Source organism: Dermacentor andersoni, chromosome 7, assembly GCF_023375885.2.
Source record: "Dermacentor andersoni chromosome 7, qqDerAnde1_hic_scaffold, whole genome shotgun sequence".
NCBI classification, from domain to species: Eukaryota; Metazoa; Arthropoda; class Arachnida; order Ixodida; family Ixodidae; genus Dermacentor; species Dermacentor andersoni.
The window spans coordinates 90,594,370-90,621,843 of NC_092820.1; the positions used below are offsets into that span (position 1 = coordinate 90,594,370).

The 27,474-nt window shown below is 49.9% G+C and overlaps 1 protein-coding gene across 2 annotated transcripts in view; it reads left to right on the plus strand.

The window, feature by feature from the left end:
• Nucleotides 1–27,474, plus strand: part of LOC129385710 (uncharacterized) — a 95,765-nt gene that overhangs the window by 24,181 nt on the left and 44,110 nt on the right. For both annotated transcript variants that reach the window (XM_055072698.2, XM_055072699.2), the window contains one exon: nucleotides 1,815–2,025. In XM_055072698.2, coding sequence (XP_054928673.1) covers nucleotides 1,815–2,025 — 211 coding nt within the window. The remainder of the gene's footprint in view (nucleotides 1–1,814; nucleotides 2,026–27,474) is intronic.

Below are 27,474 nucleotides of genomic sequence, written 5' to 3' on the forward strand. Positions count from 1 at the left end.
CAACGTTCCCGGTGATGTCATACACGCGTCTCTGTGTCTGCGTGGTGCTTAAAATTCTGAAAAGTAAAAACTGACTACTTGAAAAATCTGGCAGATCCTGTGCCCTGTGGGAATCGATGTTATGCGAAGCAGTGCGCGGGGAGCCTGCCAAGTTAACGAAACGACCATGAGAGCACCAAGACGCAGGCTGCTAGCAACACAGGCAAGCAGGCAGGCAAGTAGGCAGGCAGGCAAGGCAAGGCAAGGCAAGGCAAGGCACTGTCAAAGTGGCAAATGCTCGCCAAGAAATGCTTCGCATTGAATGAACGCAATTCGCAAACCGCACCCAAGCCTCTATGTCTTCCCTACATAACATGCTTTCGCATCTCCACATGTAAGCAGTCTTGAGTGTCTCTGCCGAATCTTTTTCCCTAGGAACATACAGCCATTTAAAGTATAAAGTGCAGTTTGCCTTTTTAAAAAATAGCAAAAAACATATAGGAAACACGCAATGCAAAGTGTCGAGCATGCCACCATGAATAAGATCGGGAATCCGCTGCTTAAGTCACCAAGATGTGACGTGGGCGTCGAGTTGGCGTATGTTCACTTATAACCTTATGTTCACCTTTCGATACATTGCATCTATTGCCAGAGTCTTTCTCGTTACCTAAAAAGCCAATTTCTTATCCGACAAGATTCCCCTAAACTCTATTCGCCAATAAACAGACATTAAAAGCTTAGTTTGAATCGCATCGACGCATCTTTCTTGCTCAGGACACGCGCATCTCTTACGCCCCGACAATGGACCTCCAGTACAGCGTGGAATATACTGGAAGCCAGACACTAACCTGCGAGTGCACTCCGATGCGCGCTGTCAGAGAAATCAAGAAATGAAGACCAAAGCCAACTATGCCACCGGATTAGCAGATTTATTTATTGTACAGCTTTACAAACGCCACAAACCTACGTTTGCTCTCCATTTCGTATTTATCATTTCCTTCAAGCGCCAGACTTGAGGCCAAACTCGAAAGGCACGCGAGCTGTCGCCCGCCATTTCACTTTGCCGAGATAAGCAAACCGCAACGTGCTTTCGGGACGCGCGTGAGACCGCAGCCACGAGCGAAACCTGGCGCGATGAAGATGTCAGGTGAGCGCACGCTCCCCGCCGGTCAGGCACAAGCGAAAGACGAGCCGTGAAATCGAGCTGCACTCTAGCTATACCGTCGCAAACATAACGAGATAACAGCACAACACTTCGTGGCGCTGGCGTCACTCTAAGCCGGTCCAGGCCACAGTGTGGGGCGTTCGTGTTAAGCATGCTGATGGCTGTACATCTTGTAAACATTAAGGTGTTTATAAGCCACAATAAAGCGACTAATATTATTGTAATTATTTGACACTTTGTTTGAGCATGCTGTACACTTGGTTTGAGGACAAAGATGTGAAAGAAGGCACCGACGACGCAAAGACGGTATGATCACGTGAGCCCCAGTTTGTCGACCACATATAAGGCAACGTCCAAGGAAAGATGGCAACGCAAGACGAATCCAGATAAACCAATGAAACAGTACGCGTGCCGAGGGACAAGCTTTGCCTTGATACCATTAGTTCGTTTATTTTGGGGTGTCGCCAGTGCTCCTGAAACTCTGCGCATCGAGCCTAGCACCCCAGGTCCATTTACATTGGGCGGTTCTTACTCAAATGTGTAGCTATGAATTCATACATGCAGTTGGAGACCTGTTCTTGAACTTATTTCGAGTACATTCATTTCGACGTGTTTTAAAACAAAACAGAATTCACTTGAATGGCATGATAACTACCTATATTTTTTTCAGAGTTCAGTCAGACACTGCAGTGCAAGTTGCATGGAACGACATAGATCCGTCCTATTATGTAATCAGAGCAGTAGCTCAAGGGGGCCGTCCAAGCGTGACTGGTTACACACACAACGCAGATATTTCTGACCAATTTGTGGCAAATGATATTAAACAAGGCGAATATTTCTCTTTAGCTATTCAAATCGATGGTGAACATCATAATTTCAGGGTAAGTATGTTTCTGCTATTATATGCGCAAGTTCACTATTCCGTGATCGAATCATAAAATTATAATTTGAGAAAATATACCATATACTTTCATTTAGATGTTTGAAAATGTGACAGATGTGGATCACAACAATCCTAGCTGTTCCACTACAGTATTTCAATACATGTTTCGAAGCGGAAATTGCACTGCCCTACTCCACTAACTTTTTTTCAGGTCTTTTTCTCGGCGCTCTCCCTTACCTCTTCCCATTTTTCTTCCCCTAGTGCAGGATAGGAAACCGGAGGCTTCAACACTCGTTAACCTCTCTGCCTTTCACTCATTTGCTTTTCTCTCTCTAATGCGCAAAAAATAACAAAATATATGCAAAGGCATAAATGCAAAAGTTTAGATGTACCACCGTCTGCTGCCAACTGTTGCCTGGTGTCCCCAATGTTCCGCATAAATCAAATTGCATCCCAGCTCACAAAATAGGTGCTGTGGAAACACACGCCTTAACGACGGTTGAATGTAGCATAATTCGATATAACCCATCTCACGCGCTTCCTTCCGAACTTGTGGAACCATCTAGCACTGCTTCAGCAAAGTCCCCTCGCGGGACCCATGGGAATATATATTCACGCAAGATTGCCTGACAGATCTAAATGGCTATAATTTTGCTGAGTTGAAGCGGCGGAACTCCACGCAGAGCTGCAGGCACGTCATGGGCCACTGCATTTCCGTAAACACTTGCTAAATATATTAAAGAAATTTATTATTAGGTATCATGAAGTCGTTCAATGATTTTCATTTATTTGAAACGTTTTATAGCAGCGTAAGGTTATATGTTGTAAAATACTAGATGTTTGCCCAGTACGTTAAAACCTTATTGCGTTGCGCACAAACCGAATAGAGTCATCAGGGAATGTCGAGAAACCCGCCAAGTGTGCCACCACAGAGCTATCACACCAATCAAACTCACTCTCACTTTTTGAGGCATTAGTGCTTGTCTAGTTAATCAGAACAATGCCCACCACAATGGCTCGCCAGCCTATAGACAAATGACCATTTTAGTGGAGTGGATACCACACTAAAAATTCCAGCATAACCCATCATAATTTTTATGCTGGGCATGATACAAAATGTGCAGGGCATGTTTCACACACCCTGTGAACGAGGTGCGAACGCCGGAACAAATTCAAAATCTGGGTTAGCCTCCGAAAGTAACCCCATGAAAGCACAGGCAAATAATGAAAGGACCTCTAGTGCGCCAGCGAACCCCGGTTGTGGTCCGAAGACGAAGTCAGAGCCCAGAGTTTCAAAACTCAACAAAATATACTCTTCAAATTTAGCAGTTACGTTCAAAGTTGAACACTTTGGCTAGACACATCACAATACAATTCAGGTAGGTGTTAACAAAATTTTGTGAAAAAATTTGGAGGAAGCTTTAACCTCGCTTTAACAGTGGAACAAGATAGCATTCAAAGATCCCTGACTGCATCTCGCGCTACCCAAAACTGCAGCTTATGTAACCGTCATGTCCCCAGGGAAATGCTGGCGACGAACCCAAAGTACGAAGGAGAGCTTTGTGGTTGCTTTTTTGATCGTGTGAAACTAAACGAGGAGACCTCGCCACTACTACTAAGACAGACCTCAAACAGCAGCTTGAAAACGCTACCGCGTTAAAAGGGGTTTGCGTGTCAGTTACCGCCAAACCGAATTAGGTTTTCTCGTATATTCAAAGTACAATCCAAGATTCAAGATTCAAGATTCATTTATTTCTCCAATAGAAAAAGGCCATGGAAATAAACCGGCTTGGAGCAGCGTGACGGGGTCCGGGGCCCATTTACAAAATGGCAGCCGCGAAGGGAAAAAGTACAATTTGACATGCATGAATCAAGAAACCATACACAATGCAGAATTACAATCACACTTAATGCAAGACAAAGTAAAATTCAAATATACAATGCACTGAGAAGTAACAAAAAGCATAAAACAGCGTTATAGCAGAAACAGAAGGATTAAAACATAATTTCAATTCAACACTATGATATAATATATGAAGTTCATACACAATACATAGCAGTATTTCTTTTTATACAATGGCAAAAAAATATAAACCTATAAACCTAATATGGGTTTGAACCCACCACATGCTCAATAAATTCCTGGACAATTATTTTTTCGTTTAGCTTCATATTTTGTGTGTACCATTTGTTTGTGTGAAGGGTGTTCGGAACCAGAAAATGCAACATTTGGGAGCCATACGATGTGCGAAGTCGAGGTAGATGCCATTTCTCTTTGCGTCTGGTGCTTGTATGAGTGTGCGTTTGAGTCACGGATGAGAGTTGGATTATGAACTTAGCTCGAGGTAAGCTCATAGTATTCAAGGCGCGAAGAATGGTAAATGACACTAGCTGGTGAATGGGAGATATTGCATGTTTAATAAACAGTGGTCTGGTATGAGCTAGGTAATCTGAGCCATCATATCGCTATCATATCCGTAGGTTGTGTTTATGTCGTAGTTTACGACTATTCTACGTATTGTAGTTTGAGAAATTCAATTAGCCCAGTATTTTCCTCGCGCCACATGGAAGGCCCGCGTGGTTCAGTACGTGCGGTTCAAAGTTCTTTTTGCCAGAGCGATGTCTGATGCTGCACGCGGGACGCCGGACGCCGATGCCCTATTTTATGCGACACGGGCCCTTAACGGTATCATGTTATTATTGAACGACAAGCACTAAGAGTTCAACACGTACAGCACAAAACGAAGATGAGTAACAAGTGTCCGCTCGTATTCACCAGTGCTGGTCTTGAGCCAGATGTCCTCGGCGTAACATTGAGGTAAATCTCGAAGAAGGAGCTTCTTGCGTAAATGCAGATGCTGGAGACACTCGTGGGCCAGCTTTTCGGGGAATCAGACTGCCGGTCTACACGGCAGATCTCTTCACTAGTGCGGTCTTAGCTTTGACCATCTCTGATTCCAGCACGGCTCCTTATAGCCACCGCCAGTGGTTCTGGAACTTTCTGACGGAGTCGTGCTCCCATAGCATGAACAAAAACTCGGAATCTTCTAGGCATTTCTTACGAGTTCTGCCGTGACCACAGATATGTCTTTGTTGACGGAGGTGACTGATCCGCTGGCTCATGTTAGGGCTGTCGCTCTTCCTTCTCGCTATGCTCGCCGTGTGTCCAGGTCTGAGAAGGTGTTTTGGCGTGCGCCCTCTCTCGCCTCTCTATTCGAGTGTCCTATAGATGTTTCTAGTCGCCGTTGATTGCGTCGGCTGTGCGTAGCGTATGCGCTATCTCCCTCCGTCGAAGCTATTGCGGGATAGATGCAGCTGGCTTCGGTGATACGCAGCGCACGCTTTGATTATGTGCATTTTTGTGACAGCATGATGGCAAAGATGGTGGGTATTATCGAATTCGCCGCGGTATACTGGGTGGATAGTGGGTGCTGTGGTACATGGTGGTATGTACTGGGGGGATACGTGCAGGGTGACTTGTCTCAATGGTGTGCAGACTAAGTGAATGACGGGTGTGCTGGGTGGATGGTGGGTTACATGCTGGGTTATCTGTGTAAATGGTGGCTGAATAATTAATATGCTGGGCAGATTGTGGGATACGTACTGGGTTACTTGTCTGAACCGAATTGTCGGTGAATGATGTACATGCTGGATGAATGCTGGGTTTCCTTGGTGGATGGTAGGACGCATAGCGAGAGTACAATGGGTGAATGTATGCCATTGCGGGAACATAATAGGCTGCTTATTGCATGGTAGTGACACAGTGATGATGGGGGTTCATGATGTGACGGGATTCATTAATTTACCAAAGTGCGTCGCGGAAGTCCCATTTTTGACAATATAAACGTCCGTGAACAAGTACTTTTCCAACATTTATTCACGTATTTCGTGCTGCCCAATTATTACCTAGGATACCCTGCTAGGAGTGTTTATAGTAATAATGTTTTTGTTAAGATTTCGCTGTTTCATGTTGGTCTTTGTTCACAATGAGATTTCACTGCTTTTTTTACCCTGTGTAGGAAGTGGGGCTGCACAAGCTGCTTCACTGCAGCTTTCGCTCCCACCATTTCTAGTCTCCAGCCCATAATAATTATTATTGAGTTCAACTTTAGAACACTGCTGTGATCGTAGAGCATGCTAGAAATGTACGTACTACCATACATTACTGGCTCTGGTAAGCTGCATGCCCATCAACATGTGCGAAGCACCACATACCTCCTCTCAGTGGGAGTTGGGAGACCAATAGCATGAAGGGGCAAACTGTAAATTTTTCTAATTTAATTTGTTATGTACAATGTGTAGAAATGACAACCACACATTTGGCACATTATGAGAGAATATGATACTAAACAATTTTCCAGATTGATAACATAAAACGCCCAACTAAAATTCCGAAAAGACTGTCGGACAATGCTCTTTGAGGCAGCCACTATATTAATGTGCACTGCTGCAAAATCGTTCTACAGGCTTCATATGATCAACAAAAATTGCATAGATTAGGTTGTTTCCAATGCTTGCTTTGAATGCTCTTTCTGTGCCTGTACGTCTGTCTGTGTAGTTTTAAAATGCACCCAATTGAGGAATGAACCCGACTGGTTTAGTGTATTCCGGTGTTTCCTAGTGTAAATACCAGCACAGTCTGCTGCTACCTGGCATGCACATCAGAGTTGTCTATTGTCACCTGGTGTGGCGACCAGGATGGTATAGTGGCACCTGGTGTCGACACCACAGTAATCTAGGATTACTTGGTGTGTACTTAACTGTGGTGCGGCGCTTGTCGGGCGCGCATGCCAGTGGGTTGTGGTGTAAATTTAGCTTTTGCACAGCAACTTCTGCCTCTGTTTATATAGGTATTTTATGATTTGTGTGTGATACGTTTTTAATGCTAATTTGGCTGCATTGGAATTGGCATAGCCAGCAGATTGAAATTCATTTCTTTTATTTATGTACACATAGTGTAGCACCGAAGGGCTACTGCAGGAATGGAGTGTAGAATACATATTTAGCAAAAGAAATAAAACAAAAACAAAACATGAAATTCAAGACCTGTGGTCAATTCAGCAGGTAACAAAGAAAGAACATGACAAGTTAAAGTATTGCAAAGTTCATTAGTGTGGACAAAAATAGTATTTCAATGTCTCGTTGCAGTATTTACAATGAGAAATATGCAGTCAGGGTAAGGTTAAATGGATGTACGTGTAGCGGTTGTGACGAACCTGCGAAATGAAGAAAATTTATGAGATGTACAGAGCATGGAAAACTTCAGTGAGTCAATATGGCAACAGGAAGAAAGAGTGGCAAGCTGAAAATTTCAGATGAAGGAGTCAGTACAATGAATGAACTTGCATGAGAGATTTGCCCACAACTTAGGACAGAAAATATCAGCTAATTTACGACATCCCATATATATATACATATAAATATATATATATATATATATATATATATATATATATATATATATATATATATATATATATATATATGTCATGCTTTGTCATGTATCCTGTAATTTTCCTGGCAAATGCGTAATTTCGAGGTGATCGAAGCTTTGTAATAGTGTTAATGTATCTAATGTATTGTATGTATGTTAATGTAAAGTATATATATATATATACATACTTCAATAAATCCCCGGTTCAATATATATATATATATATATATTGAACCGGGGATTTATTGAAGTTTGTCCGAGTAATTGCAAGTAGCTCTGTACGACCAGTCATAGTTCTTGGCATAAGGACCTTGAGCTCCGGTCTAGCGCCGAAGCGATGGCAGTGTTCATAGCACTACATACATATTCCCCACTACAATTGCTCCCACGGCCAAGATGAGCCGTCCTGGCGACCTAAGGTGATCAAGCGATAAGGGGGTCATGGGACCGCTTGCGGTGGCCTACGTGAACGGTTTCGCGGCCGCGGCGGCGCTTGTCCGAAGACAGCGTCACAGGTTCGACCACGTAGTTCACATATGATGCACACTGGATTGTCAGGTTCCAAAACTGATATTTCGGCGACGTCTTTGTGCTGAGGCCTGGCGGTTGGAACGTGGCTGGCACCAGACGCGAAGTCAGTTACGATGCGATGCGCGACTCTGAAACACCACTACGCAGTAGACGTCGAAGGATCCTGTTGCTGCGGTCATATGACATTATAAAACTAAGTGAGCGATTGAAAACTCTTGAACACAACAATGCTACGTTCTGGCAGTTGGTACAGGTGTTATAGTTCCGTGAGCATTAGGTCACGCTTATTTGAGGTTCTGGACTCGTGATTTAAAGCAGGTTGCCCACGTTTGAACGCATTCTGCAATAGGTAAATGAAGAACTTTCGCGGTCAGTGAGCTAATATTGTACTCACTCAATACACACGCGTATTGAGTGAGCACACACACACACATGTATATATATATATATATATATATATATATATATATATATATATATATATATATATATATATATATATATATATATATTCGCACAGGGAGAAATGACGCTTGACAAAAATATTGTCGCGTATACACTGCTGAAGTTTACACGCTGAATGGGGATCCAGGCGTTTGTACTTCACAAAACCTAACCGTTCACGCGCGATGCCGAGACGAAGCTCGTTCTCTTCCTCTTCAGCCCCCTTGCTGTGCCACACCATGTGGCACTACCCCCTCTTCAAAACAAAAATAATAATAAAAGCATGAAAACATACATAGGCTTGACGTGAGAGCGCCGAGATGGCCTAGGACGAACACATAGGCTATAGTCACAATCACTGTGGTGTGCGAAATAGTCACAAGACACTGAGGGACGAGCAACAACGAAAACTAACCTAAGCGGCTGAAAACGACAAATTTTAGAGGCTATGGTACGGTTTCAACCGCACAACATGCACAATCTCAGATTGCGGTTGCCGACGTTGGGGAGGCTGGCTTCCGTCAGGAAGGACTTCGTAATTCACGTCACTAATTCGCTGCAACACTTTGTAAGGTCCGAAATAGCGACTCAAAAGCTTCTCGGACAGTCCTTTTCGGTGCACGGGAGTCCAGACCAGAACTTGATCGCCAGGTTGGAACTCGACTTGTCGATGGCGGAGATTGTAACGGTGCGCATCGATGCTGTGTTGTTTCTTTATGTGCAGTCGCGCAAGTTGACGGGCTTCTTCCGCGCGCTGCACGGCATCTTGGGCGAGATCGAGGTGAGCGATGTTGTCGCATGGCAGCATTGCTTCTAACATAGCCTGCACTTCACGGCCCTAAACGAGGTAAAACGGCGTGAAGCGTGTTGTTTCTTGCATAGCAGAATTATAGGCAAACGTTACGTATGGGAGTATCTTGTCCCACGTCTTGTGCTGTACGTCTACGTACATAGACAGCATGTCAGTCATCGTTTTGTTCAGTCGTTCGGTCAAGCTGTTTGTCTGGGGATGATAGGCATTTGTCATTCGATGGGTTGTGCAGCTGAGTTTAAAAACGTCTTCAATGAGGTGCGCTGTAAAGGCTTTACCTCGGTGTGTGATGACGTGCCATGGGGCGCCATGTCGTAGGATGATGCTCTGTATGAAAAACTGGGCAACCTCTGAAGCTGGGACTCGAGGCAACGCCTTTGTCTCAGCATACCGCGTTAAATAGTCTGTGGCGACGATTATCCACCTGTTGCCAGAAGATGACACTGGAAACGGGCCCAGAAGATCCATGCCGACCTGGTCGAAAGGTTTGCAGGTGGGTCAATCTGATTCAGCAATCCCGCAGGCTTCACAGCCGGGGACTTTCGGCGCTGGAATTCACGGCAGGCTTGGACGTACCGCCTAACACACTCGGCAAGTTTCTGCCAGTAGTAGGATTTGCGCACTCTATCAAGCGTTCGCGTAAAACCCAAATGGCCAGGCGGAGGCTCGTCATGACAGGTGGATAAAACTTCGGCACTGAGGTCTACTGGAACGGCCAAAAGTTATGTCTTGTTGGTGGCAGCGGAGTTCTTATACAAGACGCCATGTCGTAAACAAAAAGACGACAATACTCGAGCGATGTGCCGAGGTATTTATGAGTTTCGTCCTTGTAGGTGTTCGAATATAGGTCATAGTGAGTCGTCTGCGCGCTGCCGTGTGAACAAATCAGTAACGCTTACGGCCCCAAGGAAAACGCCATCGTCCTCAATGTCTTGGTCGGTAGTGTCGATAGGGGCGCGAGAGAGTGCGTCAGCGTCTTCGTGTATGCGGCCCGACTTGTACACGATGGTCACGTCGTACTCCTGGAAACGAAGACTCCATCGTGCCAGTCGTCCAGAGGGGTCCCGCAAATTTGCAAGCCAACGAGTGATGATCGGTTACAACTTTGAATGGGCGGCCGTAGAGGTAAGGTCGAAACTTGGGCAGCGCCTATACGACGGCAAGACACTCTTTTTTCCGTAGTGGTGTAGGTGGTCTCTGCACGCGATAGTGTGCGACTTGCGTAAGCAATCACTCTTTCAATACCGTCCTTCCGTTGTACAAGCACCGCCCCAAGAGCAACGTTACTGGCATCTGTATGAACTTCCGTGTCTGCCTCCTCGTCAAAGCGGGCCAGAACTGGTGCTGACACCAGACGCTGTCGAATCTCAGTGAAAGCAGTCTCTTGCTCTGAGGCCCAGACGAACGATACATCGTCCCTCGTGAGTCGAGTAAGCGGCTCCGCCATCTTCGAAAAATTTTCGATGGAACGATGGTAGTATGCGCAAAGGCCCAGGAAGCGTCGGACACCGCTTGTCGGTCGGTGTTGGAAACGTGGCTACAGCGGCAGTTTTCGCGATATTGGGGCTAACGCCTTCCGCGCTGACCACATGTTCCTGAAACATAAGCTCCTTGTAGCCGAAGTGACACTTCTGAGGCTTAAGGGTGAGGTTAGCAGATCGGATGGCTTCGAGAACTTGCCGCAGAGGCTTACCCCGACGTGTATCGCGACGACGCCTGCCCGTCCTGCGGCCAGACCTCCACTCTACCTCACATGCTCTGGGAGTGCGGGTCGACATACTCCAAGTTCATCAAGGAGGAGTGGGACTCGCTTTTGCGTAGCCCCGCTCTAGAAAAGCAAATCCTGGCCGTCCGGCGTGCCCGCGACTGGGCCGGTGGGCTAGACCTGCCGGTCCCGACGTGGGACTAGCCGGGTGCGCGACGAGTTCGCGTCCTCGCCGGACCTACAATAAAGTTTATTCACTCACTCACTCACTCGTTTCAGGTGGTCGTCAAATGTCGCCGAAAAAACAACCACGTCGTCAAGGTAGACGAGGCATGTTTGCCAGTTCAGACCAGCGAGAACGGTGTCCATCATTCGCTAGAAAGTTGCTGATGCCGAACAGAGCCCGAAAGGAAGTACCCTGAATTCGTAAAGGCCATCTGGAGTGATGAAAGCAGTTATTTTTGTGGTCTCGTTCACCTACCTCAATTTGCCAGTAACCGCTCCTTAGATCGAGAGACGAGAAATACTTAGCTCGCCACAACCTGTCTAAAGAGTCATCGATACGTGGTAGTGGGTACACATCCTTCTTGGTGACATCATTGAGGCGTCGATAATCAACACAGAAACGAAGTGTTCCGTCTTTTGCCTTGACCGGAATGACCGGGGACGACCACGGACTGTGCGAAGGCTGAATGACACAATCATCTAGGATATCCTTGACTTGGGCTTGAATTGTCTCACGTTCTTTCGGCGAGACACGATAAGGCTGTTGTTTGATGGGGCGTGCGTCGGCGGATGTCGTTATTCGGTGCTTCGTGATCGGCGTTTGGCCCACCTTAGTAGACCGAGCTAAGCACACGCGGAATTCGTTCAGAAGTTTCTGCAGTGCGCTCTTTTGGTTGTCCGTAAGCTCGGAGTCTATATCGATGTCTCTGAGCAAACCGTCATCTGTGTCCACTTCAGAAGCAAAGCACTAGACGATGTCTGTTGATGGTTCGGCGTAAGCGACGGCAGTGCCACGAAAAATGTGCCGACGCTCAAAGGTAAAGTTGGTAACGAGGACCGCTCTCTGGCTATCACGAAGTTCCACAAGGCTTCGCGCTAAACAAATACCTTGGGTCAGCAACATACAGATGTTGCCTTCTACAATGGCTTCACCTTCTTTTAACTCGTCGGACTTGACGGGAACCATAACACTCGCACGCGGCGGTATCGTGATGCTGTCGTCCGAAACGCGAAGTGCGGATCTGTGTCCGACAGCGTCGGTCTGTGTTGTTGCCGTTAGCGTCGAGAAAGTGATGTAGCGCTCGCGGAGGTCGATAATGACACCATATTCCCTGAGAAATTCCGTCCCAAGAATTAAATCACGGGAACACTCGCGTAAAACCAGACAAGTAGGTAGAAAAGCAGCACCGCGAATTTCTATTCTCGCCGTGCATAAGCCAAGTGGTGTGACGAAGTGGCCACCTGTCGTGCGAACTAGTGCCCCGTTCCAGAGCGACGTAACTTTTTTCAGAACCCTCGCCAGTTTGCCACTAAAAATGCAGTAATCGGCGCGGGTATCTAGAAGTGCACTCATTTTTCTGCCGTCGATCAACACAGGTATGTCCAGTGAAATCTTGTTGGCGGGAACTCGTTCTGGCGTCGTCGTGTTTTCGTTGTTCTGCGGTCGGCATGATACGAGGTCTTCAGCGCGTCGAGTATCAGCGGCCCCGCCTCGGAAGGTCGCTGACGTCAGTTTTCCCGGCGGGGACTTGGTGATCTCCCTTGCGTCGTCCTCGAGGTGGTATCACGAGCAGGGAAATATCGCTGCGGTGAGGGTGAGCGTGACTGCCACTGCGATGTGCCCGGCCTGCGCTGCTGCTCGATGAATTCTGCGATGTCAGGAGGCCTCTAGCCAAACCTAGATCGAGGCAAATCGATGGAAAAACCCCGCCGGCCGAGTCATCGATAGGGGCACTCCCGATACACATGACCAGCTTCGCCGCAGTGGTAGCACAGCGGTCGTCGGTCGGGTGCTCGTCAAATCTCTGATTTCCTCGCGGGCGTTCGGTGGTCGTTGAATTACGATAGCGGAGTTTTCGGAGCGGCTTGCGCCGATTGCAACGCGACTGGCGACGCAACATAAGTAGGTGCGAAAGCTTGGGCGGGGCTCAGTAATGTTTCTGCGTAAATCTTCCGCCGGGTCTCACTTGGCAGTAGTGGCGCTTCACTGCTGGAAAGAGATGCCTGCAGTGCCTGCTGTACTTCGTTGCGCACGATGCTGGCGAGGGAGCTGACTGGCGGTGGCGACGTACCTTGCTGCTTCTGCAGCTCGTCGCGAACCACTGAGCGAATGAGCTCGCAAAGCACGGCAACGTCGCACCCGAAGCCTACCGGTGTATCCGGATTGCAGGCGGAATTTACTTGTAGGTTGTACATGTTCGACCGTTACTGAGGCGTCTTATCCATTGCGGTGGCTTCCGCGAGGAACTCCGCGACAGTCTTGGGCTTATTCCGAACAAGACCGCCAAAGAGCTGTTCCTTTACACCTCTCATCAGATGACGCACCTTCTTCTCTTCCGACGTGCTCGGATCGGCACGCTGAAAGAGACGCGTCATATCCTCCACGTACATCGTGACCCTCTCGTTGGGCTTTTGGACGTGTGACTGAAGGGCTCGCTCCACTTTTTCCCCGCGATCGGGGTTGGAGTAAGTCTCCAGTAGCTTGCACTGGAATTCAGGCCAGGATGACCGGGCACTTTCACGGTTCACAAACCAAGTGCGAGCACCATCCTGGAGGCTGAAGTAGACGTTCTGGAGTTTGGCGTTGTTGTCCCACTCGCTAAACGCAGCCACGCGCTCGAACTCCGCCAGCCAGTCTTCCACGTCTTCAAATATGTCGCCATGAAAAGCCGTCGGCACTTGGGGGTTCAGCAGTGTTAGGTAAGTCGGTGTCACCCTTTTCGTAGAAGTCGCAGTTTTCGCAGTCATCACTTTTTCCTGGAGGTTTCCAAATTCTGGGGCGAGGCCTAGTATTCGCCGGCTTGTGCGGTGAACTGGAGTCAACTCCAATTGTGCGAGGTTCTTGCAGCCCAGTGGGGCTCCTGCATAAGTTGGGTGTACCCAGCAAGCTCCCCCAATTTGTAGCATATAGCCTGCTGAAGTATACACGCTGAATGGGGTTCCAGGCGTTTGTACTTCACGAAACCTAACCGTTGACGCGCGATGCCGAGACGAACCTCGTTCTCTTCCTCTTCAGTCCCCTTGCTGTGCCACACCATGTGGCAATATTTACAAGATAAATTCAACGGGCAGACGACAGCATACAAGATGGAGCTCGTGCGCACGAGTATCGGCGACCGTCGTCTTGGTCAGTCCTCTCATTTTCGTTCGCTAATGCAGTGCTTCGTAGCATGACCCCGCGCGGCGAAGGCGCAGCATGCGCTTGGTGGGTTTGAGTGATACCATTGCATTCGAGGGAAGTGAACGATATAAGATGAGGATTGTGGTGTGGAGGTATCGATAATTTGTAGCTCGTAGGTCACGTCTGTCACTTGACGAAAGACACGGTATCCGCCTAAGTAGGACGAAATGAGCTTCCCACAAAGTCCAACTCGCCGTGCTGGTTTCCCAAGAAGCACGATGTCACCAAAGTTAATGGGGGCATTGCGGTGACGAGCTCATTATTTGCGTCGTTGGTTTTCTTGGGAAGTGTTCAGACGCAGGCGTGCGACCTCGCGTGCCTCGGTAGCTTTAGATATGGCATCTCGAGCAAATGCTGGCGTTGTATATAGAACGGCTGGGATAATAGTGTGAAACGTTAGTATAGGGTCTCGTCGACAGAACAGAAAAAAAAATGGACAAGAATCAGAAGAATAATGGCGGAGCGTATTGTAGGCGAACGTGACGAAAGGCAGAGTGGTATCCCAGTCACGGTGGTTGGTAGGGACGCACATACGGAGCATTTCTGTGAAGGTCTATTGAGCCGCTCTGTGAGGTCGTTGTCTGAGGATTACACGCCATTTGCAAATTTGTACTTCGTAGCGAAGGTGTGCAAGATGTCTTGGAGAACCAGTAAGAGAAAGTAGCGGTCCCGGTCGGTAAGGTGTTGTCGGGGAGCGCCGTGGTGAAGTACCACAGCGTCGAAAAAGAAGACAGCGACGTCGGTTGTCCAACCGGTAGGGAGAGCCCGCGTATCGCATACCTGGTTGTATTGTCCGTAGCAACTGCTATCCGCTTGTTCCCACTAAGCGATAGAGGAAAAGGGCTAAGGATATGAAGACCGATCTGAAAGAATGACGCAGATGATATTTCAATGGGCTGAAGACGGCCAGCTGGTAGGGCTGCTGATTTCTCGCGGTGCTGACATGATTTTTGGGAGGCAACGGCACGCAAATAGGACAATAAATACTGGGCCAACAAAAACGACGCCAAACACTGTCATATGTTTTGAGACTCCCAGATCACCAGCGGTCGGGACATCATTCAACCGTGCCAGTGCAGTCTCACGCATATGTTGGGGACTGACCAGCAGCAGTTCAGGGCCATCAGGGAGGATGTTGTAATCGTACAATATGCCATCTTGAAGCACAAACATAAGCGAAGAGGCGTAAGTGAGCAGTCCGTCAGGCTGAGAATGATGTCTCTCAGGTAAGGGTCGGGTCGTTGCTCATTGCCGATGTCACCAAACGCGGTAAGTGCGTGCACGCAAGTTGACTCGCTTGTCTCACGCTACTGTGGACGTTCTACTGCATACGTGACAAGGAGCCAGCTTCCTCATAGATTCGGCCTGTCTGAGAGATCACAGTGTAAGAGACTCCTAAAACCGTCAAGCCCGGTGACCGAGACGTCCTGCTGGATCTTTTAGAGACGAAAGCCAGCATTGTGCGTTGTGATCGGTGATAATTCTGAAAGGCCGTCCATAGAACTGGGCGCGAAATTTACCTAATGCCCAAATGAGGGCGAGGCACTCACGTTCGGTAATTCAGATATTTTGTTCGGCTGGTGACAGAAGACGGCTAGCATGCGCAATGACACGGTGGCAATCATGATGTTGTTGTGCCAGAGCAGTGCCGATACCGTGGCCGCTGGCGTCAATGCGAACTTCAATTGTGGCGGACACGTCGAACTGGCCGAGAATCGGTGGCGACGTGAGTCACGTCGTGAGCTCAGCCAATGCAATGGCTTGGTCGAGACCCCAGGCAAAAGTCGCGCCTTTCTGAAGAAGTTCCGTTAGAGGGCGTGCGAGGTCAGCAAAAGCTCTCACGAATCTGTGGAAGCAGGACCAGAGGCCTACAAAGCTTCGAACTTTGGTTACGCTGGTGGGCAAAGTAAAATACTTGAGTGCGCGAACTTTCTCCGGATCGGAACAAACACCGAACAAGTCGATGAGGGGACCGAGCACTGTGCACTGCCAGTGGCCGAAGCGCCATTTCGTCGAATTCAGCTGAAGTCTCGCCGTGACAAAGGCTGGTCTACCAGCCGAAACGTCAGTCAAATATACTCTGCTTATTGAACGCACGGCGTACTCTTCTTCATTAAATATATATATATATATATATATATATATATATATATATATATATATATATTCTGAGCATTATATGAACCTTTCATCTTTTTTATCTGTACATATTCCTCATCATGGCCAGCGTCATCGTCTTCAGCGCGCGACCTGCGAAATGAACAGTTGCAGCTTACAAGCTGTCTCGCAGGTGATTGAGGATGCTTTCGTTCCCTTGGTCCTCTACGCCTTCGAGCTTCCCTGGAGCTTCGTTCAGGTCGCCGCTTCCTTCGCTTTTCTGCCAGGATGGCCCAAGAATATCGACACGTGTACTTATATTTATCGGGCGACCACGTTTCGCCGCCTAACAAATGTGATCGCGCAGCCCTGGAAGCACCTGCATGTATCCGAAGTTTCTGGAAAGTTATCGATGCTTCTATCCGCTCTCTGTTGTCGCCGAACTTTATGTTATCTGATTTCATCGCCTGACGCGAATGGAACTTTGTGGAAGGCACGCGGGTCCGAACGATAACTCTGGAACATTCGACGACTGCTCTATAAAAGCCGACGCTCTTGACCCGCTGATGAGATTTTCGACGATCGCCGACTGTGTTCGCCGCTTTCGTTGTGCTATAAGTGTAGCCTGTTTTGTGGGCACAGGTTCGCCCAATAAAATCTAGCTTTGCCTTTCGCAGTATTGCCACTGTGTTCTTAACGTCACCACCACGTGACATCTGGTGGAGGTGCTTGTGCGTTCAGGTACCGAACGCCCCCGCAAAGCCGCGATTCAAGCCCGAAGCCCGAGGACAGAACCAACATCGCCCAAGACCAGCGTGCTAGCCGCAGACTGCAAGGACTGCCCCCAGAGCACGGACTTCTACCTGAGACGACAAAGAAGATCGTGGTCAAGAAAACCCCAATGGCTGCCCCAGCGTCCCCCGTTATCCTACAACAACCTCGGGACCCACCAACCTTCCATGGAGCAGCGACTGAAGACCCGGAATCATGGCTGGAGACCTACGAACGAATCGCAACATTCAACAACTGGGACTCCGACGAGAAGCTGCGGCATGTCTACTTCGCCTTAGAAAACACCGCCAGAACTTGGTTTGAGAACAGGGATTCGACCTTGACAAGGTGGGACCTGTTCCGTACCGGCTTCCTACGCACCTTTACAAGCGTCGTGCGCAAGGAAAGGGCTGAAGCTATGCTGGACGCCCGAGTGCAGCTGCGAAACGAGAACGTCTCCATCTTTACAGAAGAAATGAGCCGTTTGTTCCGCCACGCCGACCCGGATATGGCCGAGGAGAAGAAAGTCCGCTTACTGATGCGTGGTGTAAAGGAGGAACGTTTCGCCGGGATGGTAAGAAGCCCACCGAAGACCGTCGAAGTGTTTCTTCGTGAGGCGACAAACATTGAGAAGACACTCGAGATCCGGAACCGGCAATTTGATCGCCGTGCGAACTATACAAACTACGCCGGGGTTCAATCACTGGCCACCGACGACCTACGCGAGACTATCCGAGCTGTCGTGCGGGAGGAGCTACAAAAGCTGTTCCCATCATCACAGCCTCAAGTGGCTTCGATTGCCGACGCCGTGCGTGAGGAGCTCCAACAACAACTTGGAGTAGCCCCTGAATCGCCGCAGCCTGAGCCGCAAGCGATGACCTACGCCGCCGTCGCGCGCCGTCAAGGTCCCCCTCCGCGACCGCGCCAGGGCCCTGTCACGCCGCAGTTCCGTCGTCCGCCGCCGCCACAGCCAGCACGATCACCCGTCGTCCAGCGCACCTACGCGAGGAAGACGGACATTAGGCGCGCTCCTGACCACCGCCCGCTCTGCTACCACTGCGGAGAAGCAGGTCACGTCTACCGACGATGTCCATACCGGGAGATGGGACTGCGAGGTTTCGCCGTGAACGCTCGGCGCCCGCAGCAAGGTGAACGCCCCCGGGATATCGCCGACTATCTCGCCGCTACTCAGTGGAGCTCTCGACGACCGTCGCGTTCGCCATCACCAGGCCGCTACCTGTCGCCGCAGCGCCGACCTTACAGTGGCCCAGCCCGGGGCCGGTCAGCGAGCCCATATCCGGAAAACTAAAGGCAGCAACCGATTGAGGTGCGGTTGCTGTTCGTCGAACTGACGAAGATCCTCCGCCACCGACGAAGACGCCGAAGAAACCATCTCGACGACATAATAACGACACGCCGCTGTCCCGAGGAAGTCAGGAAGCCAAGGCTACACCGACGAAAGACGACTTAACGACGCGACGTAACAGCTTCAGTTCAACACGACGCAGCCGTGATCCGACGCCAAGACCCAACTGCAACGCAAGACAAAGAACCACCGACCTCGACGTGCTTCTAGACGGCCACGCAGTCACCGCCTTAGTCGACACAGGCGCCGATTACTCAGTCATGAGTGGACACATCGCCGTCCAGTTGAAGAAGGTTAAGACTGCATGGGAAGGCCCTCAAATTCGGACCGCTGGAGGACACCTGATTACGCCGACCGGAATCTTCACGGCAAGAATTACCATTCACGACCGGACTTACCCTGTCACCTTCGTTATCCTCCAACAGTGTTCACGAGACGTCATTCTCGGCATGGACTTCCTCAACCAACACGGCGCAGTCATCGACCTGAAGTCGAAGTCAATAACGCTGTCGGAAGATCATGCGATACCGCCGGAGAGCCCTCGTAGTCACCACGCCTTGAGTGTGCTCGAACATCAAGTGAGCATCCCGCCTCGCTCCAGCATTGTTATTTCGGTTGGCACCGAAACACCCGCTGACGTAGAAGGCGTCATCGAAGGTGACCAACGTCTACTGCTAGACCGTGAAATTTGCGTCGCAAGAGGGATCGCTCGACTGCACGTAGGAAACACGAAAGTGTTGCTGACAAACTTCAGCCAAGAGTTCAAGCACGTCAACAAGGGCACAACGATCGCATACATCGAGGAAATTCTGGAAACAAGTAATGCGTTTGTCCCCTCGGATTCCGCCGCTTCTGCCCCGACGACCTTAGTTCCCGAGCCAGACTTCGACATAAATCCAAGTCTCTCCGCGATTAAGCAGCAACAGCTCAGAAGTCTACTTCGACGATACAAAGAGTGCTTTTCGACGTCATCAAGGATTCGACGAACCCCAGTCGCAAAGCATCGCATAATAACCGAAGAGGGCGCTCGACCTCTCCGCCAGAGCCCATACCGAGTTTCGACGCGAGAACGCGAAGCTATAAGGCACCAAGTCGACGAAATGCTGCGCGACGACATCATCCAGCCGTCCAAAAGCCCGTGGGCATCTCCTGTAGTCCTGGTAAAGAAAAAGGACGGAACCCTACGCTTCTGCGTCGATTATCGTCGTCTGAACAAGATCACGAAGAAGGACGTATACCCCCTCCCACGGATAGACGACGCACTGGATCGGCTCTGCAACGCTAAATACTTTTCGTCAATGGACCTCAAGTCTGGCTATTGGCAAATAGAAGACGACGAAAGAGATCGCGAAAAGACGGCCTTCATCACACCAGACGGCCTCTACGAGTTCAAGGTTATGCCATTCGGACTGTGCTCGGCGCCTGCAACGTTCCAGCGCGTGATGGACACGGTTTTAGCAGGATTGAAGTGGCAGACCTGTCTCGTTTACTTGGATGACGTCGTCGTCTTCGCCGGAAATTTCGACGATCACCTGAGGCGGCTTGCGACAGTACTAGAGGCCATCAAGTCATCAGGGCTCACTCTGAAGCCGGAAAAGTGCCGATTCGCTTACGATGAGCTTTTGCTTCTAGGCCACGTCATCAGCAAATCAGGAGCACGCCCCGACCCACAGAAGACAGCTGCCATCGCAAAGTTCCCGCAGCCAACCGACAAGAAGGCAGTGGGCAGATTCCTTGGCATGTGTGCCTACTATAGGCGCTTTGTCAAGGACTTTTCACGCATCGCGGAGCCGCTAACACATCTAACAAAAAGTGATGTCGAGTTCAAGTGGGAAACGCCGCAGGCCAAGGCATTTCAAGAACTCAAACGACGCATGCAGTCGTCGCCGGTACTTGCACACTTCGACGAGGACGCCGATACCGAAATCCACACTGACGCCAGTAGCCTAGGCCTTGGTGCCGTCCTAGTTCAGAGGAAAGAAGGACTTGAACGGGTGATATCGTATGCTAGCCGGTCGCTGTCAAAAGCGGAAAGCAATTATTCTACGACTGAAAAGGAATGCCTCGCCATCATTTGGGCTACAGCTAAATTCCGCCCTTACCTCTATGGCAGGCCATTCAAAGTCGTCAGCGACCACCACGCGTTGTGTTGGCTAGCTAACTTAAAGGACCCTTCAGGATGGCTGGCGCGGTGGAGCCTCAGACTACAAGAATATGACGTCACGGTAATATACAAGTCCGGAAGAAAACACTCCGACTGCTTATCACGCGCCCCCATCGATCCCCCGCCGCAAGACGACGAGGACGACGACGCCTTCCTTGGGATAATAAGCGCGGAAGACTTCACTAAACAGCAACGAGCAGACCCGGAGCTAAAAGGCCTCGTCGAGTATTTGGAAGGGAACACCGACGTTGTCCCTAGGGCATTTAAGCGCGGGTTGTCTTCGTTCACGCTACAAAACAACCTGCTCGTGAAGAAGAACTTCTCACCAGTCCGTGCCAGCTACCTTCTTGTTGTACTCTCAGCGATGCGTCCAGAAATACTGCACGCCCTACACGACGATCCAACCGCTGGGCACCTGGGGTTCTCCCGGATGCTGTCGAGAATACAGGAAAGGTATTACTGGCCGCGTCTGACCGCCGACGTCGCCCGTTACGTCAAGACATGCCGAGACTGTCAACGACGCAAGACACCACCGACAAGGCCAGCAGGATTACTACAGCCTACCATCCGCAGACGAATGGTCTCACGGAGCGCCTGAACAAGACCCTCGCCGACATGCTAGCAATGTACGTCGACGTCGAGCAAAAGACGTGGGACGCGGTCCTGCCGTATGTAACCTTCGCTTACAACATGGCAGTGCAAGAAACAACACAGATCACGCCGTTTAAGCTGGTTTACGGCAGGAACCCGACAACGACGCTCGACGCCATGCTGCCCCACGTCACTGACGAAGAGAATGTTGACGTCGCTAGCTATCTGCAGCGCGCCGAAGAAGCCCGACAGCTCGCCCGCCTACGGATCAAGAACCAAAAGAGGACCGACAGCCGACACTACAACCTCCGACGACGCTTCGTCCAGTACCAGCCCGGTGACCGTGTTTGGGTTTGGACACCGATACGCCGACGAGGTCTGAGTGAGAAACTATTGCGCCGCTATTTCGTACCCTACAAGGTCATTCGACGCATTGGCGCACTGGACTATGAGGTCGTGCCAGACGGAATTTCGCATTCACAGCGGCGCCGTGCACGATCTGAAGTGGTCCACGTGGTGCGCCCTAAGCCCTTTTACGGACGCTGACGAACTTCCTTATTTTGTTGTTTTCTTTGCTACGAGTGCTTTTCTTTATTTCGTTTGTTTGCAGCATCGGGTCGATGCTTTTTAAGAGGGGGGTATTGACACGTGTACTTATATTTATCGGGCGACCACGTTTCGCCGCCTAACAAATGTTATCGCACAGCGCGGGACGCACCTGCATGTATCCGAAGTTTCTGGAAAGTTATCGATGCTTCTATACGCTCTCTGTTCTCGCCGAACTTTATGTTATCTGATTTCATCGCCTTACGCGAATGGTGTAGAACTTTGTGGAAGGCACGCGGGTCCGAACGATTACTCTGGAACATTCGACGATTGCTCTATAAAAGCCGACGCTCTTGATCCGCTGATCAGATTTTCGACGATCGCCGACTGTGTTCGCCGCTTTCGTTGTGCTATAAGTGTAGCCTGATTTGTGGGCACAGGTTCGCCCAATAAAATCTAGTTTTGCCTTTCGCAGTATTGCCACTGTGTTCTTAACGTCACCACCACGTGACAATATCCTTCAGGAGCCTCCTGCGTCACCCTCTCTGCCCCACCGGCCGTTCCTTCATGGACCGTCAGCGCGCGGCAGCGCGATCCCACCATGTTCGCTGGTCTTCGTAGTGACGACATTGACGAATGGCTGGACAATTATGACCGCGTGAGTGAGTCTAACCGGTGGGATGATATGCACAAGCTTCAGAACGGTCGTATTCTACCTCAGTGACGTTGCCAGGAGTTGGTTTCTCAACCACGAGAGCACCTTGCCTGACTGGGCGGCATTCAAACACCAGCTTCGGCAGATTTTTGGCGCTCCCAACGTTCGCTCTCAGGTCGCCAAGAAAGAGTTTGATGGATGCATTCAACTTCCCGCGGAAACATACACCTCTTATATCGAGGACGTCCTGGCCCTTTGTCGCCATGTTAACGCCACCATGACGGAATTTGATCGTGTTCATCATATACTAAAGGCATTGCCCACGTCGCGTTCAACACACTGGCGATCAAGAATCCAAATATCGCTAACGATGTGATCGCGACTTGTCAACACGTGGACGCACTGCAGACCATTTGTTTACAACCTGTCGCCGGTGACGCACCTCCTTTGTCGGATACGGACCTGCGTATGCTGATTCGGACTTTCATACGCGAAGAGCTCCAAGCGTGCGGCCTGCTCAGTCCTCCCGTTCCCCAGCCTACGCCTTCCGTTCCTGGCATTCGGGACATCATCAAAGAGGAGCTGTCTTCCATGACCTGCGCTGCGAGCTGTGGCCCTCCTTCGCGATCCACCTCGTTTGCTCAGGTTGTGGGTATGCAACCAGCGTTTGTTCGGACAGCGCCTCCTTCTCCTGCTACTGCCCCCAGCCTTCTGGAGACCCCGTCTGTCTGCCACAGCATTTTAGACTACCCGGCCTACGCCCCGCCCCATTTGTTATTATTGCGGTATTCGCGGGCATATATTGCATTCTTGCCGAAGACGACAACAGGACGAACGCCGTGGCTACGATATTTATGAGAGAGACCCATTGCTTCCTCCGAGTACTTACCAGGGCCGGCTCTCCCCACGCTCACTTCCTCCACCTCCCGTAGCGTCTCGCTACTACCGTCCAGGGCGCCGCCGCTCGCCCCCCCCCCCCCCTCTCCGACCCTCGACATCACCCCTGCAACCGGTCACCCGCACTCCTGACTACCGATCGGAAAACTAGATGGTGCAGGTTTTGGGGCGAAAGCCGCATGGCTCGCACAGACTACAATTCCCCAAGCGTGCCCGGCCAATACTTTATTCGTGTGTGTAGAAGGTGTACCAGTCCTGGCATGGATTGATACGGGAGCAGCTATTTCTATTATTCACGCTGGCTTGTGCTCTCGTCCACGCAAAGTTAATACACCTTACAGTGCAGTTCTTCCTCGTGGTGCAAATAATGTTGTGATTCGACCATCGGTGCAATGCACCATTAGAGTTTCGATCGACGGGATACGCCACCATATCCAGTTCGCTGGGTTGACTTCCTGTGCTCCCATGCTTATACTAGGGTGGGACGTTCTCTCGTCGGCGTCTGCTTTCATCTCGTTCCGTGAGCGCCTCGTTAACTTGACAGAGACCGACAATTTCAACAACGGGCACGGACCGCGCCTTCGCTTACGAACTGCTGACGATTGTATGGTGCCACCTGGCCGCGAACAACGCTTTGTAGTTAACTCTGACATTACCAATGGTGACGTTTTATTTTGACCGTCAGCCCGTTGCTTATTCAAAGAGATTGCTCTGGCACCCAACCTTCTTCGCTTCACCATCGACACTGCCACTGTGGCTGTACTCAACACATCCACTGAGCCAGTCCTGCTTTCTAACGGCGCCGTTCTCATGTGCGTCTTGGACACTCAGCCTGTCTCTGTGCTTACCTCGACTCTACTACTGTTTCACAACCACCCACAGCTATATATATATATATATATATATATATATATATATATATATATATAGAGATATATATATATATATATATATATATATATATATATATATATATATATATATATATATATATAGTTCCTGCTTTTCTTCTCGCTAGCACCATCAGCTTCGATCTAACGCCGTAGCAGACGGGGGAGTTACTGCCGTTGTTACCCAAGCATAAAGACTCTTTCGACGTCCACTCTCCTTTTCTGGGACAGACTTCTGCGATGGCTCATCGCGTACACACACATGGAACTTCCATCGTGCGCCGGCGGCCATAATAGGTTTTTTCCGCTGAACGCCAGATCATCGATACCCAAGACCGCAAAATGCTGAAAGGTAGCATAATCCTCCCATCCTCAAGCCCTTGTCCGTCACCTGTCGTTTTGATGCGTAAGAAAGACGGCTCAGTACGATTTTGCGTAGACTACCGTGCCTTGAACAAAATAACCCGCAAGGATGTCTATCCACTGCGCCAAATCGATGATGCGTTTGATTTATTACAAGGTGCGGAGTATTTCTCAAGCCTTGATCTACGCTCCATATACTGGCAGATCCCCATGCACGAAGCAGACAAGGAGAAAACCGCCTTAGCCACATCCGATGAACTTAACGAATTTAACGTAATGCCTCTCGTCCTGTGCAATGCTCCCGCCACCACATTTAAAAATATTATGTGGTTTTACTTGCTAAAACCACTTTCTGATTATGAGGCATGCCGTAGTGGAGGACTGCGGAAATTTTGACCACCTGGGGTTCTTTAACGTGCGCCTAAATCTAAAAACACGGGTGTTATTGCCTTTCGCCTCCATCGAAATGCGGCCGCCGTGGCCGGGATTCTATCCCGCGACATTGTGCTCAGTAGCCCAACACCATAGCCACTGAGCAACCACGGCCGGTTCCCCCGCCACAATTGAGCGGATGATTTACACCGTACTACGGGAGCTATAGTGGCAGGCTTGCCTATGCTACCTTGATGACATCATCATATTTTCGTCGACCTTCCATCAGCACTTGTAGTGCCCCGACGAAGTCCTGACATGCCTCTCAGCTGCTGGCCTTTAGCTGAATACAAAAAAGGGCCACTTCGCTAGCAAAACTATTAAAGTGCTCGGACACCTTCTCAGCAAGAAGGGCCTTCGACCCGACCCCGACAAGATTACCGCTGTCCTGCGCTTCCCCAGGCCTCAACGCTCCAAAGACTTGCGTATCTTCCTTGTCCTAGCTTCATATTTCCGGCGCTCCATACGTAACTTTTCCACCATTGCGGCGCCGCTCCATCAACTCCTTCCTCCTTGAGCTCCCTACGTATGGTCGGACGAATGTCAAAGAGCTTGTAACGCCCTCAAGCGTGCCCTCACCTCCGAACCTGTACTTTGTCATTTCGACAACCGTCGCACCCACTCTTCTACATACTGACGCCAGCGCACACGGTATCAGTGCTGTTCTTCTGCACCGTCAGCAAAATTATGAAGAACGTGTGGTTGCATGCGCAAGTCGCACGCTAACAGCTGCACAGAAAAATTATACGATTGCCGAGCAAGAGTGTCTCGCCGTTGTTTGGTCCGTCCTGAAATTTCGGCCTTATCTGCACTGCCGCGACATTATGGTCGTTACTGATCACCACGCCTTGTGCTGGTTGGCGACGCTAAAGAATTTAACGGGACGTCTCGGCCGTTGGATAGTTCATTTACAAGAATACGACTTCGACGTCACCTACTAGTCCGGAATGAAACACCGGGATGCCGATGCTCTCTCTCGTTGTCCCCTACCACCGTCTTCAAACGCGGCTTGCTTGCCGCCTTCCGTGAGGAAACCGCAGGGCGCGTCGTCTGCATTTTCTTCGCTCGCAGCTCTCGACCGGCTCCCATCCTGCCATTCTCATACGTTTGCCTCTAGCCGACGTAATCACTCCTACTGTCGCTCCCTTATGGAACGTATTCGCAGATCATATGGCACACCCAGAGCTCGGCTCCGTCGGCAGTTGAACTTCAAGATCGAAAATTCGATATTATACCGGTACGTGTTTCATCCCGAAGGACACCGTTGGGTTCCTGTCGTTCCCCGATCACTTCTGGCCCAGATATTGGAGACCTTTCGCGACGAACCCACTGTCGGTCACTTTGGTTTCCATAAAACCTACGAGATAATTCGCAGCCGCTTCTCTTGGCCTGGACTTGCAACCAGAGTAGCGAAATACGTGGCTTCCTGTTCGCTCTGCCAACACCGCAACCGATTGACCTCATCTCCGGCTGGACTGCTTCAACCTGTCCTGTGTCCTGAAGCTCCTTTCGCAGTCGTTGGTATCGTCCAATATGTACCGCTACCCTTAACCACTGGCGGTAAACGATGGATCGTCACAGCTGTAGACCACTTGACACGGTACGCCGAAACAACCGCACTGTCTTTAGGATCAGCAGAGTAGGTTGCAGCCTTTTTCTTGGAACCTATTTTTTACGGCACGGAGCCCCACGTGTCCTTTTGAGTGACCGCGGCAGGACCTTTCTCTCTAAACTTCTCGACGATGTTCTCAGTGCGTCCAATACCATCCATAAAACGACTTCCAGCTACCACCCCCAAACTAATTGTCTCACAGAGCGCCTTCATCGCACGCTGTCCGACTTGATATCAATGTACCTCAACCCTGACCACACCAATTGGGATTTCATTCTGCAATTCGTCAATTTCGCATAGAACACAGCCGTCCAACGCACTACGGTATACTCGCCATTTTCCTTGTGTATGGTCGCCAACCGATCACTGTCCTCGGCGTTTCTTTCTTCGGTGTCCCCGTGCCTGCGTCCACATCAGTGCGTGAGCAGTTCGTTTCGCGCATTGCCCGGTGTTGCCAACGTGTCCGCCTCAACACCAACGCCAGTCAAGAAGACCGCAAAATGATGCATCTCACCGTGTCGTTTCGTTCCACCCTGGAGACGAAGTGTTACTGTGGACCCCAGTTCGCGCTCCTGGATTGTGCGAGAAATTTCAGTCCCGTTTTATTGAGCCCTACATTGTTTGGGACCAGACTTCGCCAGTTAGCTAACGTGTCACTCCAGTTGTTCCACCTTTGGACGGCCACTGCCGTGCCACAGAGATTGTGCATGTTTCGCGTCTAAATCTTTTCAT